This window comes from Pterocles gutturalis, unplaced genomic scaffold (genome assembly GCF_000699245.1).
Source record: "Pterocles gutturalis isolate BGI_N339 unplaced genomic scaffold, ASM69924v1 scaffold1670, whole genome shotgun sequence".
NCBI classification, from domain to species: domain Eukaryota; kingdom Metazoa; phylum Chordata; class Aves; order Pterocliformes; family Pteroclidae; genus Pterocles; species Pterocles gutturalis.
In genome coordinates this window covers 1,636-3,696 of record NW_010145498.1, presented here as the reverse complement: position 1 = coordinate 3,696, position 2,061 = coordinate 1,636, and the positions used below count along the sequence as shown (strand labels likewise).

Sequence of the window (2,061 nt, the reverse complement as noted above, 5' to 3'; positions counted from 1 at the left end):
ATGCAAAGAGCCCTCCTGTGCCTGTGCCTCCTCAGCACGGCCCTCGCGACGCCCGTGAGTATGGCTTTCCCCAGCCTCCCAGCACGCTGCCGAAAGTGGGGGGGTTACTACCTGGTGTGCCCCGGCACTCTTGCAGCAGCAGGAAAATATGAGGAACATCTCTGGGGTTTGGGGTTTCTTTAAGCAGAGCTGAACCCAACAGGAAAAATAAATTAACATTGACGTGCCTGAGCACATCCCTTTAATTTAGCACTAATTCATTTAATAATGTGCAAGGGCCAGTTCAGGTTGCCATGACTCTTCCCCTCGATTTCTGGGGATTTGGGGATCCCAGAGCTTTCAGCCTGGGAACAGCCTGAGTGGAGCCACAGGAAGGGGAGGATGCTCACCTTACCCATGCAGGCAGGGGTCGGAGGGGTGCTTGCAGTGATGTTCCAGCTCTCCTAGCGTGAAATTCAGACAGATAGAACTAAAACAAAGGGTAAATGAAAATAAATAGAATAGCAGCACAGGGCAGGGAGGGGGGCAATAAATCAGTGCAGATTTGCTTTTCAGATAGGGGTGCTGAAGAGGGCTGGTTAATACTCTGCCGCGGAAGTGGGGCTGTAACCCAGCCCTTGATGTTGCTCACAAACAATGGAATAACTTGGGAACATTTCATACTCTGTGCTGCATTTCTGCCTGTTTCAGCTGGGCTCAGAGTGCTTCAGCAGCTGATCTTGCTGAGACTGGAAGGGGGGGTCCCCTCCATGGGGCCAGCTGCCCATCCAGCACATAGGGAAATGCCCCCAAAGGGCTTGGTGGGGTTCAGGGGATGCTCACACCTCTGAGTCCCCCATCCCCGAGGGATGCATTGGCCAATACATCCCAAAAGATGCCAGGATAATCTGTCTGTAAGAGCACAGGCATCCCAGCTCAGTCACCCAGCAAACACTGGGAATTCCTCCCAGTTTACCAGCTCCAGGTTCCACCACAATTAGATCTAGAAGTTGGAGTGTTTTTTGGCATAAGCAGGGGTGCAATGGATTGAAACTGCTCTGCAATCAAAACACTCTGCAGCAGAATCCAGGAGAAAGATATTTGCAAACCAACAATTTGCAAGACTTTTCCCACCCTGGAAATAGGGTTTTGAGCTTTCCTACTATTACTGGCTTTAAGCCCAGGTAGTGCCTGGCAATTTTTTATCTTATCAACACTGTTTTCTCACCCTTTCCTGGATGCCGTGGCAGATGCCCACATGCTGGGGCAGCATTTAACCCCCCCATCTCTCACTTGTGTTTTGCTGCCCGCAGGTGCCACCGCCACCGCTGCCCGGGAGAGCTGCTGGGAACTGCGTGGGACAGCACCGGGTATGCCCATGGGGTGGGACGCGGGGAGAAAGCTGCAGGAAAAGAGACCAGGGGTCCCCTTGCCTCTGGGACCCAGGGGTTGTGGGGATGGGGGAGAGAAATGTCTGAGCAGCCCCTTAGGAGGGACAGTGGAAGGGAACGGCATGATGGGCTTGGGTGAGGGGAGGGCTCCTTCCCAACCAGCTGCTCCTCCGTCCCTGCCCAGCCCCACGCCACAGGTGAGGATGTAAAAATCCCAGACCCAGCTGCTACAGGGTATTTTCAAGGTGTATCGGCATCAAATGCATCAGTAACAAAATTCAGACAGGTGGTGTGGAAGAAAATACCTTTTTTTTCCCTATTGCAAACCAGCTGCTGTCCTTCAAGCACGTCGGTTGCCGTAGGTCCCATCACTCATACCTGATGGGACCATGAACTAAGTTGTTTATTCATTGCAAAAAAAAAAAAAAAACAAACCAACCCAAAACACCAAACCTCACAGCTCCTGAAAGCAAGCAAAGGCAGAAAACAAGCCCTGGGGGAAGCCAAACCCCAGAGCCTGGTAGGCGAGCGCACAAATCCCTGCTGACACTGGCAGCCAGGGGGTGGTGGGATAAACTGCCCACCCTGGTGCCCTGAGTCCCAGGGGGTGCTAGCAGGACTGGGCATAGCAGGGGAAGCTCCTGCCACTGCTTTTAATTTGTGGGTTTCGGTTTTTGGTCTGTCCCTCCCA

The 2,061-nt window shown here is 52.9% G+C and overlaps 1 protein-coding gene across 1 annotated transcript in view; it reads left to right on the top strand.

Annotated features, from left to right (window-relative positions):
• The window catches only part of LOC104470454 (ovocleidin-116-like), a gene marked incomplete at its 3' end in the record, with an annotated part of 3,654 nt that continues 1,593 nt past the window's right edge, over nt 1-2,061 (top strand). The window contains exons 1-2 of the mRNA XM_010085384.1: nt 1-54; nt 1,293-1,349. Coding sequence (XP_010083686.1) covers nt 1-54; nt 1,293-1,349 — 111 coding nt within the window. The remainder of the gene's footprint in view (nt 55-1,292; nt 1,350-2,061) is intronic.